This window comes from Leuciscus leuciscus, assembly GCF_965113295.1.
Source record: "Leuciscus leuciscus genome assembly, chromosome: 3".
In the NCBI taxonomy this organism is placed as follows: domain Eukaryota; kingdom Metazoa; phylum Chordata; class Actinopteri; order Cypriniformes; family Leuciscidae; genus Leuciscus; species Leuciscus leuciscus.
The window spans coordinates 20,289,398-20,307,344 of record NC_138727.1 but is presented as its reverse complement, the minus strand read 5'-3'; the positions used below and the strand labels follow the sequence as shown (position 1 = coordinate 20,307,344).

The window sequence follows — 17,947 nt, the reverse complement described above, 5'->3', positions numbered from 1 at the left end:
TTCCCATTCTGGAATTCCATAACCTACTTTTCAAATAGTATAATTTATTCAATTGAATTAAATTCACATTTAGTTGTATAGTGCTTTTCACAATACATATTGTTTTAAAACTGCTGTACAGAAAATACATGTCTACATTACAATTTAGAGTGATCTGTTATCAAAGGTGTTATACAAGTTATGTATTTCAGAAATGTACATACAAATCACACAGTTAACTAATAATGTATTAATTTAAACAATGTAATAATTTAAGGCAGAAACAAAGAGCTTATTGAAGTAATGAATACATGTTCATGGCATGGCAGTTATTATATTGAAGACATACCTACAGCAACAGAAATGATTTATTTGCTGTTTACAGCTTGTAGTTCTGTAACATAGCTGTTGAAGTGTCCTGTTGAAGTGATGCTCCTGTGTACAATGAAAGGATTGGACTAAATATTAATGTTATTAACCGGTTATTTTATGATTTTCAATATAATATAATTAAATACATAGCAAAATAATAAAATAAAAAAACAAAAGTAATTTCACTCTGGAAAACATGAAGGGGATCTAGTCCTTGATTTCTGCAAAAATGTAGTTCCCCTCTGTCACTCTCTTTGACGTTGTGTCGATATAGTGACACTAGAGGTCACACTTAGGAGCCCCAAACACCTCTGATACTTTGAGAAAAGTTTAATGAAAATAGGCAAGTGGAATTTGCATGCTCCACTCCTCTGGACATATGTGTATAAAAGGAGCTGGCGTGCATCCACTCATTCAGATTTGTTCAGACTCGGCTATGTGATTCAGTTCGCCAGGCGCCCACCCTGGTTCAACGCCATCCTTTTTACTTGGTGGCAGGAAAAGATGCCCTTGGCGCAATAGAGCCTGTTCCTCCAGCCGAGATGAAGAATGCATTTTACAGCCCTTACTTCATACCAAATAAAGGTGATGGGTTACGACCAATCATAGACCTACGAGTTTTGAACTGGGCCCTGCATAGGCTTCTCTTCAAGATGATGATGCCTGAAATCATTCAGACGAAGAACAGCGGTCCCACTGAAACAATTTCAGAGGCTCCTGGGGTCTCATATGCATCAACCCGAGTGGTGTTACTATCGCAGAGGACGCCATATTCCTCTGCGGTAGTAACGCCACTCGGGTTGATGCATATGAGACCTCTTTAGACCACTGGCTTCAGACTTAAGTCCCGAGATGGGCATGGCACTGCGGTACACATTGCGTGGCTATCATGCCGATATGTCACTGTATGTTCCCTTGGACAGACCTTGCATTTCTATGGGCAGGGGTTCCCTTAGAACAAGTGTCCAAATGTGTTGTTGTCACAGCAAATTCATCATCCAAGTCTGGCTTGGGGTGCTGTAGGCAACAAGCACACAGCCTCCTGGACAGGACCTCGACTGCGTTGGAATATCAATTGCCTAAAGTTGCTAGTGGTATGGCTGGCCCTGTGGAGGTTTCAGTTGTTGATCCAGGGCAAGCACTTGTTGGTCCGGATGGACAACATGGCAGGGCCCACTTACATCCCTATGCAGGGCCCACTTACATCCCTGGTGATCTCAACTGTGAAGCGGACGTACTGCCATGACAAGTGATGCTCTAGGGAGAGTGGAGACTCAACCCCTGGGTGGTCCAGCTGATCTGGGGTCGATTTGGCAAGTTCGAAATTGTTCGCTTGTCAAGAATGCTCCCACTGCCCGCTGTGGTATTCCCTGACCAAGGCCCCCCTTGGCATGGACGCACTGGCACACAGCTGGCCCTGGGGCTTGCGCAAATATAATTTTCCCCCAGTGAGCCTGATTGTATAGACGTTGTGCAAAGTCAGGGAGAATGAAGAACAGGTACTGTTGGTTGCATCACATTGGCCCACCCAGACTTGGTTCTCTGAGCTCCCTGGCAAATCCCCCTTCTCAGGGACGGGGAACAACCTGGCACCTGAGCCCAGACTTCTGGAACCTCCATATATGGCCCCTGGATGGGACATGGAAGACTTGAGTGGGCTATCACTCAGGCTAGAGCCCTTACTATGAGTTGAAGTGGAGTTTGTTCGTTAACTGGTGTTCTTTCCTAAAGGAAGACCCACAGATATGCCTATTCTCGTCAGTGCTTTCCTTCCTGCAGGAGAGTTACGGCTGTACTCCTCTCCCTTGAAAGTGTATGTGGCACCATAGCAGCACATCACAATGCAGTGTAAAGTAGATCTTAAGGAAAGCACTATCCGATAATCAGGTTCCTCAGAAGCACCAGGAGGTTAAATCCTCCAAGACTGTGCCTTATTCCCTCTTGGAACCTCACTATAGTCTTGCTGGGCCTACAGCTTTTTTGTGCCCCTGGAGTCAGTTGAGCTAAGTGCCCTTTCCTTGAAGACAGTGCTCCTGAACGCGCTAACTTCCATCAAGAGGGTCGGGGACCTGCAGGCGTTTTCTTCCAGTGAAACATGCCTTGAGTTCAGTTTGGTATACTCTCATGTGATCCTGATATCCCAGCCGGCTACATGTCCAAAGTTCCCACTACCACTTCTTAGGGATCAATTAGTTAACTTGCATGTGCTGCCTCGAGACGAGGCTGACCCAGCCTTATCGTTTACTTGGACCGCATGGAGAGCTTTAGAACCTCTGAGCAGCTCTTTGTTTGTTTTGGGGGTCAGCAGAAGGAGGCTATTTCCAAACAGAGGTTGGCCCACTGGATAGTTGATGCCATTGCCTTGGCTTAGCAGGCAAAGGGTGTGCTCTGATGTGCCCTTTTGGCCCTTTTAGGAACTACTGCAGCGACTTCTTTCCATGTGTGGTACTTCCCTGTTGATAAGTCCATGTGATGTATTCTCCACATATTAACCTCCCCTTTGGCAGGATGTGGTCTCCGTAGTGTTTTTTTCCTACTTAGGAAGAAGAGCTCTTCCCCAGCTCTAAAATCTGGTTCAGATGTGAGTGACAGATGGGCGACGTCTTGGTTACTATTGTAACCTCCGTTCCCTGATGGAGGGAACAAGACATGGGGCCCTATCTTGCACCCAGCGCAATTGACTTTGTACACCAACGCATGTATCATTCCTATTTAGCACCCGCGCACAGCGGACTTTTCCCTCCACAGACGCACGTCGGTAAACTAGGAAATGCATTTGCGCTCCCGGGGGCGGTTCAGCGCAAAGAGAAGGCGTGTTCCGGCGCAAACGTTCCCTGGTGCTATTTTGCAGGTTTAGAAAACAATTCCGCATGTTGCGCATGTTATTCATATGCTATTTTAAGGGCGCATGCTTGGCCATAATCAATGTAGCGTGTGCACAACGCGCATGCACTTTGCTTATCTCATCTACACACAGACGGAGAAGTTCTCATTTTTAGAAAACCATACATTATTACAAGGAAAAATATTAACACACGAGGAAAATCATTGTTGTGTCCATGAAGATGTGAAAAAATAGGCATAAATCTAGCTTACACATTTCATTTACCCACATTTTTATACGCCTGTTTAACCGAAGCTAATTTGCGTGGGTTTCTCCCATCCCCAATGTCATTTCTCTGTGTTTTACGGCCCTGATGAGAACGTCGGTCTCCTCGGCTGTGAACCGCTTCTGGTGTGCGCCTGGCAAATCTGCCGTTATAATATCAATCCGCCATGGAACAAGCGCGCCTGCTCTTAAAGGGAATGTGAGAAGTCGCTCTGATTGGTTTATTTCACGTTACGCCTAAACCACACCTTTGAATAATGAAGCTACTTGAGACCAACCCATTTTAGATTTGCGTCAGGCGCAAGAGTAATTTATCCCGCCGGTATACTAGCAACAGCGCCCAATACCCGCCCACAAAGTTACTTGCGTTTCGCGCTTGATACTTGCGTTTCAGATCGTTAAAATAGGGCCCATTGTGTCTCTCCTGCTAAAACATTGACCATCTGCTGAAATGGCCGGTACATGCTCTCGGCTCCTCAGCACAAACCTGAATGAGTGGATGCACGCCAGCTCCTTTTAGGAATTTCACTCGCCATTTCTCGTTTGTCTTTTATCAAAGTGTCAGAGGTGTTTGGGGCCCCCAAATGCGACCCATAGTGTCACTACATTAACACTATGTCTCATTCCCTCCAGCAGGAAAAGGAGGTTACAATAGTAACTGTAATTTTGAAATATTTAGTACACTATAAAATAACCTCTTTGGGTTACGTATGTATCCCCAGTTCCCTGAGAAAGGAACGAGATGCTCCATCAGATGCTGAAGCTATGGGAACACGTCCGCAGAAACTGGTGTCTGAAGCATGTGTGAAATCATGGCAGTATAATTGGCTGATGGCAGTCCTGCCCGTCATTATTATCTCTGTGTAAACTGCAAAAATGTGAATCTGTAAAAACGGTGATGGCATGTACATGCGCATTACATGTTTAGTCTATAGGCTAGGGCTGAACGATATTCTGTTTTAACATCGACATCGCGATGTGCGCATGAGCGATAGTCACATCGCCGGAACATGCGATGTGAAGGGTAGTAGGCTACCCATGGTGTATTAAGAGAACGGTAGCACCAGGGTAGCACACAGTAAACACGAGTTTGTTGTATGGCTTGTTGCTGGGGTGACGAAATGATGATTTCGTACCAAAAAGAAATTCAAAATATCTTGGTTATATAGTTGGCTATTTGGGACTATTTCGGCTACAAAAAGGAGGATGTTGACCAAAAAGAGTTACTTTGCCTGGAGTGTTATAAAGTTGTGGATGGTTGTCTATTTTAAAAAGTCTTTTGTCTTTTATTTTTCGTGTTCGCATTTATGAGGAAAAAACAATGTTACGTGACAGTTCTCCATTACGGACGCGGCCGCTCTGAGAGCGGCACTAAAAGAGTAAAAGACTGCTTTAAAACTCTCACAGAGACCTCAAACAGAAAGCACAAAGCCTTTCTTTAAAGAGAATTTCGTTTTGTATTAATTGTATCTTAATTTTAATCAGTGTTTCATTATCCAATTTCCTGGATTTAATAAATAAAAAGTAAATATAACAGAGATATGCTATACGGAGGCGCCAGCGCCTGACTGGAGCTTAAGGTATCATCCATGAACCGAAACTCAGCGTATAAGGTAGCCTACTCGCCTCACACACCTAAAAAAAAAATAGAAATATATCTATTATCTACAGAAATCTCTACTTTTAAACATAACAATTCAAAACAAAATAAAACGATGTAATCCGAAATGTGCATTTCTCTCCGGCGCGTTCGCGTGCGAAGATCGCGAGTTAGTAGCCTATCGTCAACTTCATCTTTGCAGCCAACACAGAAAACACTTGTTTATTAATAAACAATTAAAATGTTTAATTGAAATATTTTACATATTCATAATCATTACTTTTGCTGGTTCTTAGTGACAGCTTTTAGGTGCCGTTTACATGAACGCGTCACTGCATCAGCACCGAAAACAGAGAGAGAGAGAGAGAGAGAATATAAGATTTCTTTTACTTATTTTGAGGAATTATAGCCTAATGAACAAACAAACATCTTTTAAGAGTGCCGCCACGTTGGATTGCGTAGAACGTTCACCGAATTCTTACAGAAATATGTTCTAATTTTGGAATAAAATATTAAGCAACCTTTTTGTCACTTGTAATGAAGCTTGCTTATAGTGAAATTATTAATATCATGGAATGGTAATTATTGACTTTAGCCTGGATTGATGGCTCGCAATATCGCAATATATATCGTTGGGAAAAAAAATATCGCAATGTAATTTTTTTCCAATATCGTGCAGCCCTACTATAGGCATGCACGTTTGAATGTGTATGTGCTCAGGCGTAGTCTTTCTTTTACAAAGTGACATTGCCAATTACTTGTCTGGCATGCATAATACAGATCTACTGTTTCAAAAGGCCCCACTATTACCTTCGACTATTCTGGTAATGGGCACTATACCATTCACAAGAGAGCATAACCTTGCTTAATCCCCAATCTGTTGAATTGGGGATGACAACAGATGAGAGAGTGGGCTGTTTACTGCGACTTAGTCCATGCCAGCTCTCATCTGCCAAGCTCTAAACCCATAAATATGTTTATCAAGGAGCATAACCCTGCTTTAAACCCCAATCTGATAAATTGGGAAGGGCAACAGATGAGAGAGTGGGCCACAATTTTTGGCTTGGTGCATCATCCCCTCTTTTCTCACAGTGTCTGAAACTGTTCGACAAAGGGATTCGGTCTTTCTATAAACCCCTCTTTTCCGAGACCCTACTCTGATTGGTCTGGTGGTCCAGTCTGTTGTGATTGGTCTAATTGTTTACAGCGCATGTCAGAAATTAAACTCCAGTTACCATATCTGAATTTCATCTCCGGAGGCTTCCTTGCCACTTGTTTACATAGTAGTAATGCACGGATCGCAGTTATATCCGCTGATGCTGCGGATAATAACATTCCAAAAATTGTGTGTGGATGAGAGATAAATCATTAACTCTCATCGCATGGTAAAATGCAACAAACTCTTTTACTGCATCACTCTTTTACTTTAGTTTTCGACAACAACATTTAGCCTCTCTTCAGGGAAAACCAATCAAAGAAATCATGCCTAGAGCACATCCTAGTGGTCATTATATAAAACTGCATGAGACATTGCTTAATAACTTGACAGGTTTATCTAAAAATATACACAATCTTAAGATAAATTATTCTGATAAGAGTGTTTTCCAACATAATGGTGGAAGCAATTTTCCATAAAATTAGTTTTAATTCTCAAAGCTAAGCGCAACAAATAGTGGATCAAGCTGTAAGCTGTCAGTCAGTAACTTTTAACTGCTTTAATGTGCTTTCAGAGCTGCCTGCTTTCGTAATTTAAATCTCACACTTTAATCATATTTATAGCTCCTAACTTAATAATACAAGCTGTGCTACTATGATGAATGATTACCTAAAAATGTAGATCTGTAGGTGCAATGTACTTTATCTTAATTAAGCAATTACCCCTCTGTGTGCCATAAAGGTTGCCGACCCCTGAAATTTTGCCAAAGAAGAACTTTTGATTTAAATAAATGTTCATTTAAAAGCAGCCTACTTCAGTGTAATGTAATATCATATAATCGCGCTTAACACTGAGAATTTGAATAATTGTAATGTGACGATCGGGTGTGGGTCGGGTGCGGATATCTAAATCAGAGAAAATCCTTGGTGCGGGTAGGTGGCAGTTGGATGATTTGCTTTTAACAGTGGATTTGGGTGACGTTAGAGCTGATCCGAGCATCTCTAATACATTGTGTTACAAACAGTAATGATGGCGTTGTTTTACCGTTTCAATACAAGCCCGAGTCCTCATCCTTTGGGAGTGCATGCAAAGTGGATTTGATTTCACAGCACAGAAAACATGTCAACAACACAAACTAAACTCTTCCAAGCCTCAGCTAGCACTATAGTGTTTGAGGGCCGGTCAAAGTAGAATTTTTTTGGGGAGAAAATAACTCTTTTATCGAGCACTTTGATCTTTGAAACTTTACTAGAGACCTTTTACATTCACAGACAGAAAGCTATATTACACTATATGAAAGGTAATATCTGAAAAAGCATAATAATGGCACTTCAGTATATTTCAAAATGTAATTTATTCCTGTGAAGGCAAAGCTTAATTTTCATGACTCCAGTATTCTGTGTCACTTGATTGTTCTGAAATCTAAATCTAAAAGAAAAAAAAAGAAAAAATCTAAATCTAAATTTATTTTTATTTTTTCTGATCCAAAACATTTGAATGGTAGTGTTTATAATAAAAAAAATGTATACTTAAAGAAAACCTTTCAGGGTCTGAATCAGTGCTTATGTCTCTTTCTCATCCACTATTATAAGCTGAAGAGTGTTTCAGCATTGACGCTGTGACTGGGGCGATCAGCACCATTAGATTCCTGGATAGAGAGGAACGATCCAACTACTCCCTTCTCATCACTGCTTCTGACCGTGGGCGTCCACCTCTGAGCTCCACTGCAATGCTGCACGTCACCCTCTCAGATGAAAATGATAACAGCCCCACATTCACTCGGAAAAGCTATCGTGCCAGCATTAGTGAGGGGCTCCATGTGGGTTCAGAGATCCTACATCTGACTGCATGGGATCCCGACGAGGGGCCCAATGGTGTAGTGACCTTCTCCTTGGAGGAGGATAATTCTGGAAACTTTTATGTTGATGGTTCTACTGGTGTGGTAAGGCTCACAAAGCCATTGGACCGTGAAACTCGTTCCCAGCATGTCTTCCGCGCTGTAGCTACTGACGGCTGCAGCCAAGGTCCACGCAGCTCAATCGCTACAGTTACAATACATGTAGAAGATATTAATGACAATCCACCTGCATGTGCTAAGCAACCCATGTGGGTGTCAGTCTCTTCCATGACCACACGTCCCAATCAATCCATCATAACAGTTACAGCCCAAGATCCAGACCAAGGAGACAATGGGACAGTAGTGTTTAGCCTAGCAGAAGAAGATGAGCTGTTTCAGGTTGATGGGTCTGGAGCTGTCAGGTTGAAAGTCCCCCTGAGTAATGAGGTGTTTGGGACAAAGCTGCTCCGGATAAGGGCTGTGGATCTAGGTAAACCTTCCCTCACCTCTAGCTGCCTTCTGCTCATTCACCTTAAGAGTGAAGAGCCGCCATTGCAGTTTACTGAGGAACTCTATGAAGTCACCATACCAGAAAATAGCAAAACAGGTATACTTTGAGCAACTTTTTTTAAGCTTACAGATTTTAGATGTTTTTCCACCTTTGAGATATTTCTCTTGACATTTCAGCATTGATTTACTTTAATGCCATTTACTTTTCACTTGTATTTCTGAGAAGGTCAGTAATTGTGGATGCTGAACTGACTGTGTTTGTGTGTACCACTTATCATTTCTAAGGCTCTTGGGTTGCAAATGTTGTAGCTCATGACCAGACAGCAGATGAAGATGAAGGAACGATCAAGTACAGTATTTTCGGCGGCAGTGAAAATGAAGCCTTCACTATTAACCCAATTACAGGTGAGAATTGTATAGGTATCATCATATCATCAAGTGTTAATACAATTTACTAATTTCTTTTCATAATTATTTTTTATTATTGTTGTTGTCATCAGCATTATTATTAATGGTATTTGTAATGATGATAATAATACAGCAATACATTATTGTTATTATTATTATTATTAGTGGTGGTACTTGTAATGATGATAATGACAATACATTAATATTATTCATGAATGTTATGTATGATAATAATATTAATAATAATAAATCTTAAAAATTATTCTTCAGTTCTTTTGTCAGTTTTGTTGACAACAGAATAAAAATTTAACTTAGACACCTTTCAGTTAGGCACTTCTAAATTCTAAATATTTCCAGTATTGAGAAAGTAAATGTAACAAACAGTTGTAGTTAATAAGAATAAAAAGAATAAAAAGTATCATGCTTTGTAGTATAAAGTATGTGGTCCAGGGGCATTGTCAAGTTTTTAATTTTCTGAAATATCACCATTGACAGGTGATATCACAGTTAAGGAGCAGAGACTGATAGACTTTGAGGTACAGAGTAAAATTTACCTAGTGGTTCTGGCTGAAAATGGACACCAAAAAGCCTATGCCAGGGTGGCCATCACTCTGCAGGACATCAATGATAACGCACCAGTTTTCAAGCAAAGCCACCACAGAACAGCTGTATGGGAGGGTCAAATTCATAACACCTATGTCATGCAGGTACACATTTTGAGATTTGTTTGACCATGCCATGATTAATATGGTAATTATTATGAAATTATCTTGTAACTCTGATTCACACAATAACAAAAAATGACTTTATATAACTACTTTGTAATCTAAAATAAAATAGAATGATGTTGTGTATGATCATCAGTTTAACCAAAACGTATTTTAACTTACATTTCAGATCCCAATTTTAACATTATATTACTGTAATTTTGTAGGTTTTAGCGACAGATTCTGACAGTGGTATAAATGGGCAGATCAGTTACTTCATTGTGAATGGGAACCACAATAATGCGTTTGTGATCGACTCTGTTCGTGGGATTCTTGCCACCAATGCTGTCTTGGACAGAGAAATTTTCTCATCCTACAAGTATGGCAAACTTTCTTGACTTCAATTTCTTTCGCAATTAAGTTTATATGGAAATGGTCTATTGGAAATTAATTGAACAATCATGGAAGTCCTTTAGACATTATATCATAATTATTTATTTTCCTGTTAGCCATAAAGGTTATGAATTTCTATTTTTAATAAAAACTATTTTGTTTTCAAATACAGATTAATTCTTCAGGTCAAGGACATGGGAAGTCCTCCCCTTACAGGCACCTGCACTGTCCGTGTCCAGGTTGTAGATGTAAATGATAATAGTCCTACAATTCCATCCATGGAACCAGTGACCATTGCAGAAAGTAAGAAACTTATTTATGTTTACTGATACAATGTCTGCATTTTCACACCTTTCTTATTTGTTTTAAAGAGTTTTAGTATGTGTTCAAAATGTTAAAGTACAACACACTGAACTTATTCTTTCCTTGCCATCTCCACAGATCTTCCTGTTGGCTACATTGTCACCCAAGTGATTACAAATGATGTAGACCTTAGTCCTTCAGCGACATACAGATTCAAAGATGAGGATCGGACCAGCAGAAGTTTTGCAATTGACCAGTACTCTGGGGTAATTACCACAACTAAAAGCCTGGACTATGAAGATCAAGCTGTCTATACATTGAGAGTGGAAGCATCAGACTCTGTCCATCAAACTGAGGCCGAACTCTCCATCCAGGTGTTGGATGTCAATGATAACCCTCCAGTCTTCTCTCAGGAGTCTTACCAGGTAAAAATATTATATTAAACTATTTTAAGAGGTCTTGATCACTTTTTAGTATCATAGGTTACAATCATGCACTATTCATGCTCTTCTTATAGTATTGACCATCTTTTGCTGCTCACATCCAGGTTTTGTTGCCAGAGCATACATCAGCAGACACATATGTTGTATCTGTATCGGCAACTGATAAAGACTCTGGCCAAAATGGAAGAATTTCATACAGACTTCTTTCCAACCCAGTGAGAGGGTTCTACATTGATCCTGACAATGGTAATTTTCCACAAAAATTATTTGCTCACAAATCCCTACCCTAAAGTAATACAATAAAGCAAGCTTGCTTTTATACAACAGTTCAATGGCACAAATGTGTAAATTAATAAGAAACAATAACAGAGTGTTTTTCCTTCTGCCGCAGAATCAAATCTCAAGTTGACAGTTTAACAGATGAGCCCAAGGCTCAGTTATTCTAAAACGTCACTTTAGAACTTGCAACAAAGGATCGCAGAGTTGCTTCATTGAAGCTTATTGTATTATGTAGAGTATTATGAGAGAGATATCAACTAAGAGAGTGTATTACCTGATTCTGGTTTAGCATTTATTCTTCAGGTCAATCTTATGTTCATAATAAATAATCAGTTTGAATGTCTGCTTAAAGAAAGTGATATCTTTGTCTTAGTTTGCTTCAGTTAAGAGGATTTCCCATGACAGCGCTAGTCAATACAGTTGTCGATTGTGTCTTATAAGGTGTTGTTTAAAGTAAAAATAATGTATGTTTTTAATAACCTTGTTTCAGTTCCTTTCAATATAAAAGTCTTTGCTACCGAATCACTCATAAAGACAGATTTTGCCGTCATCTAATGGCGTAATAATGTATCTTTCACTGAAGTCGAAATCATAATCACTCACAGACCCTTTCTCAATACCAAGTACAGCATATTATTTATATAAAATAAAATGTTATTTAAAGAACAATAATATTTAAATGAACAATAATACCCCATATAAAAGTATAGGACCTTTGTACAATAGGAAATAAACACAGGCAAACAATTCATTCAAAAGTACAAAAGCTCCGCTCTAGTTAGTACAGGATTTAAGTTAAATAAAAATATTAATTTATGAAACTTACCTTTGCCATTTGCTAAATCTATTTGATGTGGAACAAGTAATAGATTAATAAGACCAAAGATTGCCTGTTTGATATACCTAATACGAATTATATCTCATGTTTAACTGCATAAGAGCCAGTGGCAAATTCCCAAAGGACTGGCCGATATAAAACTGTTCTTGGCAGTACATGAGCGGTAAAAAGCCACTGACGGCTTGGAGCCCAAATCTCCGAAAACTTCTGAACAAATTTTCTAAATGGCACTATTTTTATATATAAATCTCTCGTTTGAGGTCTAACCAAATACATTCTGACCTAAAAAAAACTCTGAAAACTATGTTCCGTGACACAACTGTAGCATTTGTAAAATGATATTGGGTTTGCTCCTCCGCCATTGATGCTCGCTGTGAGGAATGCTGTTAGTATAGATGCGCCATAAACAAGTGGCATGATACAAATTGTGAAACGATTTCTGTGTGAAATTATCACATGCCTGGAAAAGGCTCTAAGCCAATCAGACAATTCGAGAACCAGAACTGTTGTATAAATGCTAATAAAAACAGAAAAATGGAGCATATATACTGTATAATATAACATGTATCTTGCAAAATATGCAAGAGTAATTATTTTTATTGGGGTTTTATTCAGTTATGTAAATTAGAGTGGTTTTAGTTTTACCATAGTTCAATTTAGTGTATTTTGCTATAATAAAACAATCCTGTGTGTAAAATTTAATTTCTATTGAATTTTTTTCTGCCTGCAGGTGCAGTGTTTACGAACAAGCCTCTGAATTATGTTGCAAATGGAAACATGTTACGGCTACTGGTGGAGGCACATGACAGTGGTGACCCCAATCTATTTAGTGTCACTTCTGTGGACATAGAGGTGGTGGACTTTAACGATAATGCCCCCTTCTTCACACAGAACTCATACCAGGTGAGTGTTCCTGAGGATGTATCCATTGGAAGCACTCTACTCATTCTATTAGCAGAGGACAGTGACTACTCAAATATGAACACCCATTTGGAGTATGCAATCATAGCTGGAAATGACGAAAGGCGGTTCTGCCTTGAAGTTGTTAGCATTCCAGCTGAAGCCCACAGCCGAACTGTTGGCCAAGTAGTGCTCTGTGATACACTGGATCAAGAGACCACAGACACCTATTCATTGACTGTGACTGTAACAGACAGGGGAACCCCACCCCTGAACAGCTCAGCTGTAGTGTCAGTCAAAGTCCTTGATATTAATGACAATGCACCTATTTTCAGTAGTCCAGAGTATCATGCACGGGTCACTGAGAACAGCCCCATAGGTACAGCCCTTATCCATATCTCTGCCTATGATCCTGATTTAGGGGCAAATGGGACTGTAATGTACAACATCATCTCAGGTAACAGCAAAGGCTTGATCAGAATGGACTCTGCAACAGGTGTCCTTGAAGTTAATGGGACACTGGACTATGAAGAGAATAAAAAAATTACCTTAACAGTCCAAGCATCAGATTGTGGTGCTCCAAGTTACAAAAAAGTATCATTTGCAGTTGTTTACATATTGGTACTTGATGAGAATGACAATTCCCCATTTTTCATGTTCCCTACCTACAACTGCTCGCTGTCTGAAAACCTGCCGGCTTTTACCCCTGTGTGCACGGTACATGCTGTTGATGAAGATGCAGGAATCTTCGGACAACTTACTTATTCCATTTTAACCCCCTGTTATGTGGACTATGACAGTAGCAACCCGGACAAGAAAGAAGCCTTTGGTATTGATCCTCTTACTGGAGACATCTACACCAAGCAGATGTTTGACTATGAAGGAGAGAGTGAATTCTGCTTTGTGGTAGAGGCACGTGACAAAGGAGATCAAGTGGCAACCTTGAGACTACAAATCGAAATCGAAGGCATTGATGAGTTCAGCCCCATCTTCACCCAGAATGTGTACCATTTCTCTCTGCCGACTGATGCCAAGGTTGGCCAAAGTATAGGCAACCTGATGGCTATGGATCATGATGGTGGTCTGGATGGCTCAGTGGAGTACTCTTTAGTCAATCCATCCCCATTTTTCAATGTCAACAAAACAACTGGCTGTCTATATATCTCAAACTCTGTGTATCAGAGAAGAAGATCGAACTCAAACGAGACAACAGAGGACCTGATAGTTCTAGCAAGCAGCCCCAAACTGAACTCCAGGTCATCAACGTGTCATGTTGTTGTGAACATAACCAGTTCAGCAAAGTCTCTGGCAAGTGTTGATCTCAGTGTCCACACTGCCAGTCTCAGTGTGTCGTTGATAGTGTTCCTCCTCCTTTTAATGAGCTTCATTGCCCTTGTTCTAAGGTACAGGTCCAAAGAGAATGCCGTAAAGAAGGCAACCTCTGTTTCTGCTAACCTTAACCTTGAGACTGACTCTTTAGGAACAACAGATGGCAACCTTAACAGCAGTATCCATGGTATTAACCTCCAAAATTTACAAGAACCATTAGAAACATGGGGAAGATTGGATATCCCAAACCCTTCAAGAAACTCAAACTCAAAAGCCTCAAGTGGAAGAGGATCTACCGAGGAAGAGACTGCTGAGGATCAAGAGATCAAGATGATCAACAAGTTTCCATGTTACAAACAGCTTGGCTCTGTAACAACACAACAGGCATCAAGAGTCTCAGACTCAGGGATTCCTGGGGACTCAGACCAACTCTCCTTTCACTCGGTAGATGAAGACCCACCTTCTGGTGCCAGTATTGGTATAGTCAGAATAGTGGATATGCCCAGTTCTGATAGTCTCCATAATTTCAGGGATGAAGGAGGAGGTGAGGGAATGCTTCCTCAGGTAGTCAATATGAAGGAAGTGGAGGAGGTCATAAGAAGGTGCATGTCTATGCCTGATAACCAGGGTTCAGTTGAGGGCTCACTCACCAATCTGATTTCCTCTGAGGAACAACTACATGGGAGCTACGGTTGGGACTACTTTCTCAATTGGCAGCCACGCTTCCAATCTTTGGCCTCTGTTTTTACAGACATTGGGATGCTTCCAGATGAAGGGATTAGGGCCAGAGATGTGGAGCCAGAGTCACAGAGCCTTTTGCACCCACCTCCTCTCATCACAGCAGTTGCCCAACCTGGAATTCGTGCTGTCCCTCCCAGAATGCCCCATAGAAGATTGCCCCTGGTCAGATTGCCCACATACACCAATACTTGCACTAGAAACACAGAGCTGACCCATTCAGCAATGACTCCTAGTTTTTCCCCCTCTCTGTCTTTACTTACCGTTAGGACACCCAGTACCTCCCCAGTGGTTTCAGAAACCAGTTTGGGATGCTATACTAAAATAGCAACACTGCCAAGAGATATCTTGGACGATGCAGAGATACAAGTGTAATCTTGTATTTCAAATATATATGTACATGTGTAAAAAAATTCATTTTTTAAATTTAGAATGTGCTTTTGTGTTTTGGTGTTGTATGAATTATTATTTGGTGTTGTATGAAAGATTACTGTAATGACTTTTTTTTTTTGTGTTTTTTATATATATATATATATATATATATATATATATACAGTAAATAATGCTAATAACCAAAGTTATAATCTTAATAATATATTGTTATAAAAATACAACACACAAACATTTTTATTATGTGAGTTTTTTATCATATCTAATTATTTTAATGCTGATTCACTTAAAATTCTCTCATTTTATTTTGGCAAATATTTGCTTTGGAATTTCTGAATTGTGGTGGTTAGGAAGCAAATAGCTATGCAAGGATCTCTATAATACATTTGAGTATATATAACTGAACAAGCATTTTATTGTACATTATGGAGTTCCTAATAAGATGAAATTAAGATAAGTTATTAGTGATGTATTGACCAATCATCATAATTATCTGCACTGACAAACATTTGCCACTTTTTAAAAAAATGCTCAACAATCATAGCCTAGTTAATAAAACGGTCAAATATATAGCCCTGCTATAAGGTGTGTTTTGTTTTCTGTTTGTACCTGTGAAACAGAAAATATGATTTAATATCATAATTTAATATAAATATTCTGGGCCACACTTTACCATATATTAAAGTTGAATGAGGAAATAGTTTCAGGTGTGAGAGAGGACGTTGTCGGCTGCCAATGTGGATTTGCTTTTTGCTGTGACTCTGCTGCCACCCAATCTGCCCGGACACCTAACTATTCGCTATTTGGATTATATCCAATAACAATATGTGGCCTTGTAACATTACAAGTAACATTAACTGTTCCACCACTGAGCAGTGTAACAAGTTTCTAATTTACATTTCATCTAAATTTGAGAATATGTATAACTCTATTGCTTGTGCTTGTGCTTCTGCATCTAAATTAGTTGAGTTGCATCTTCTTAATTTTCCTGACTTTTTTTTAAGTTTTACTGTTGGAATATATTTCTAAATTAATCTTAACACAGAATTCTTCTACTTGAATACCTGATCCTCTTCCCACTATTCTGAAGAGCTGTTTGACAGCTATATATAATTCCCCATATTACTTCTATTGTTAACGCCTCACTTGATGGGATTGTCCCTCCCGTTTTTAAAACAGCAGCAGTTACGCCAGTTCTTAAAAAGTCAGGGAGTGATACAGCCGATATGTCGATTTACAGGCCTATTTTGAATTTGCCATTCCATGCGAAAGATCTTAAAGGCACTGTTTTTTGAAATAGGGGTTATTCACCATCTCCCCTACATTTAGATAGGTTGTCAAACGCATTTTTGTCTCAGTTCATGCATTGTCTTAGCTTAGCTTAGCATAATGAATGGAATCCTTTGTTGCCGGATAGCATGTTGTGAGTAAAAGTGATAAAAAAAAAAATAAAATAAAAAAATAATTACTTCTTGTGGCCTGCGTATTCACAACGAGTACAAATAGCAATGCAGATCAAGACTAGGCAGATATTGACTTGGGACTATATTGTGGGAAGCACAGGCGAAGCACTGCTACTTGGGTGCAGATATAGCGGATTTCAGGTGTTGCGTGATATCTCTGCGCCCAAGTAGCAGTGCTTGCAATTATAAGAAAATCTCCTCACTATTAGAATTTCTCTCACTTTTTGTTTCTTCAGTATGTCAAAACGTTGAATGAGTTTTGTGAAATTACAGAAAAGGCCTCATGCAAAGTATAAACCGCTAGACTCTTCAAGCTTGTGCGTCACATGACCAATATATTGCGGCCAAATATTTTGTTTATATATTGCTTTGAAGAAGTGGAACTAAGGATTTGTTGGAACAAAGAGGCAGAGTTATGTTCTTATAGCTGAGTTGTTAAATGTGGCCACCTGTTTGCCAATTTGCCAAGTTCCAGAATCATGATAAGGGGCTCTAAAATCATGAGTGAGGTGGCAGAAATGCCTTAGCCAATTTAACAACTCCTATAATCCAAACTCAGTAAAAGCGCATGACCACATTTCCCACATTTCCCACAAATCACCCCTCACCCCTTACCGTCTATTCATCTTCTACTTTAAATGTTTTCAGCTCAGCGGCTTTAAAAAAAAAAAAAAAACAGTTGAGCCATGACACTGGTGACAACAAACAAACCATGCTATCTTTGGACACCAAGGATGTATTGATCTGCTTGATTTTCAGGCCCTTCTTCAGTATGTGTATTTGATTACTTGGCATGTGTGAGTTTCACATACTGCATCTATTTTTTTTTTCTCCCTATTATAAACATATTTAATTAAAACTCACATAAAAATAAAAATAAAAAATAGAACAAATTTATGGAAAACATCAATAAATTGTTTATCATGCCACTGTGGAATCTGATCACTTTCTTGCATGTGTTTAAGCAATGGTGTTGGAAGATTTTATTTAAAAAAGCCTGAATTACATTTAGGATGCTACTGTACATAGGGCTTAATGTATAGCACTCAAACAAAACACTATGAAGCAGCTCTTAAATGTGTACAGATGTGCTCCAATGTGGATAGCATGGATAATTTTGAGGCTTGGACAGACTTGAGAAACAATTCTAAGCTCAAACATACAGAAACATCATACCAAAGCATCTGGGAGTG

The 17,947-nt window shown here is 39.5% G+C and overlaps 1 protein-coding gene across 1 annotated transcript in view; it reads left to right on the top strand.

The window, feature by feature from the left end:
* Positions 1-16,143, top strand: part of dchs2 (dachsous cadherin-related 2) — a 55,625-nt gene extending 39,482 nt beyond the window's left edge. Inside the window, exons 13-20 of the mRNA XM_082165624.1 lie at positions 7,809-8,660; positions 8,849-8,968; positions 9,467-9,678; positions 9,906-10,057; positions 10,244-10,374; positions 10,513-10,799; positions 10,922-11,063; positions 12,665-16,143. Coding sequence (XP_082021750.1) covers positions 7,809-8,660; positions 8,849-8,968; positions 9,467-9,678; positions 9,906-10,057; positions 10,244-10,374; positions 10,513-10,799; positions 10,922-11,063; positions 12,665-15,276 — 4,508 coding nt within the window. The 3' untranslated portion in view covers positions 15,277-16,143. The remainder of the gene's footprint in view (positions 1-7,808; positions 8,661-8,848; positions 8,969-9,466; positions 9,679-9,905; positions 10,058-10,243; positions 10,375-10,512; positions 10,800-10,921; positions 11,064-12,664) is intronic.
* The last annotated feature ends 1,804 nt before the right edge of the window (positions 16,144-17,947 follow it).